This window comes from Numida meleagris, unplaced genomic scaffold, assembly GCF_002078875.1.
Source record: "Numida meleagris isolate 19003 breed g44 Domestic line unplaced genomic scaffold, NumMel1.0 unplaced_Scaffold1187, whole genome shotgun sequence".
Classification (NCBI taxonomy): domain Eukaryota; kingdom Metazoa; phylum Chordata; class Aves; order Galliformes; family Numididae; genus Numida; species Numida meleagris.
This window is the reverse complement of record NW_018362974.1, coordinates 2,493-3,634: the sequence shown is the minus strand read 5'-3', so window position 1 is coordinate 3,634 and position 1,142 is coordinate 2,493. Positions and strand designations below refer to the sequence as shown.

Genomic DNA, 1,142 nt, shown 5'->3' with positions numbered 1-1,142 from the left:
GGTTACAGGGCAGCTATGGGGCAGCTATGGGGCAGCTATGGGGCAGCTATGGGGCAGCTATGGGGCAGCTATGGGGCACGGTACCGAGGTGAAGACCTCTGTGGTCTGCTGGATGGTGGTGGTTATGGGACAGTTATGGGGCAGTGTGTGGTTATGGGGCAGCTATGGGGCAGGGTGTAGTTATGGGGCAGGGTGTGGGGCAGGGTGTGGGGCATCTATGGGGCACGGTACCGAGGTGAAGACCTCCGTGGTCTGCTGGATGGTGGCAGTTATGGGGCAGCATGCGGTTATGGTACAGCTATGGGGCAGTGTCTGGTTATGGGGCAGCCATGGGGCAGGGTGTAGTTATAGGGCAGCTATGGGGCAGCTATGGGGCACGGTACCAAGGTGAAGACCTCCATGGTCTGCTGGATGGTGGCGGTTATGGGACAGCTATGGGGCAGTGTGTGGTTACAGGGCAGCTATGGGGCAGGGTGTAGTTATGGGGCAGGGTGTGGGGCAGGGTGTGGGGCAGCTATGGGGCACGGTACCGAGGTGAAGACCTCTGTGGTCTGCTGGATGGTGGCAGTTATGGGGCAGCATGCAGTTATGGTACAGCTATGGGGCAGGGTGCAGTTATGGGGCAGCTATGGGGCAACTATGGGGCAGCTATGGGGCAGCTATGGGGCACAGTTCCGAGGTGAAGACCTCCATGGTCTGCTGGATGGTGGCAGTTATGGGGCAGCATGCGGTTATGGTACAGCTATGGGGCAGTGTCTGGTTATGGGGCAGCTATGGGGCAGCCGTGGGGCACGGTACCAAGGTGAAGACCTCCGTGGTCTGCTGGATGGTGGCTGTTATGGGGAACTGTAAGGCTACAAGGCAGCTATGGGGCACGGTGTGGTTACAGGGCAGCCATGGGGCAGCTATGGGGCAGCTATGGGGCAGCTATGGGGCACGGTACCGAGGTGAAGACCTCCGTGGTCTGCTGGATGGTGGCGATCTTGGTCCAGCCCCACTTCTTGAAGAGCTGCACGCGCGTGGGGTTGTGCAGCGTCGCCGAGGGGTGAGTGCGGAAAAACGTGGGGAAGCGCTGCCGGTTCGAGAGCGCCGGGGAGCTCGAGCCGTACGACAGCTATGGGGCAGACCCACAAGTTGGGGGG

General features: G+C 60.9%; 1 protein-coding gene across 1 annotated transcript in view; it reads right to left on the bottom strand.

Annotated features, from left to right (window-relative positions):
* Window positions 1–543: 543 nt before the first annotated feature.
* Window positions 544–1,142, bottom strand: part of LOC110390477 — a gene marked incomplete at its 5' end in the record, with an annotated part of 2,834 nt that continues 2,235 nt past the window's right edge. Inside the window, one exon of the mRNA XM_021381801.1 lies at window positions 544–1,114. Coding sequence (XP_021237476.1) covers window positions 917–1,114 — 198 coding nt within the window. The remainder of the gene's footprint in view (window positions 1,115–1,142) is intronic.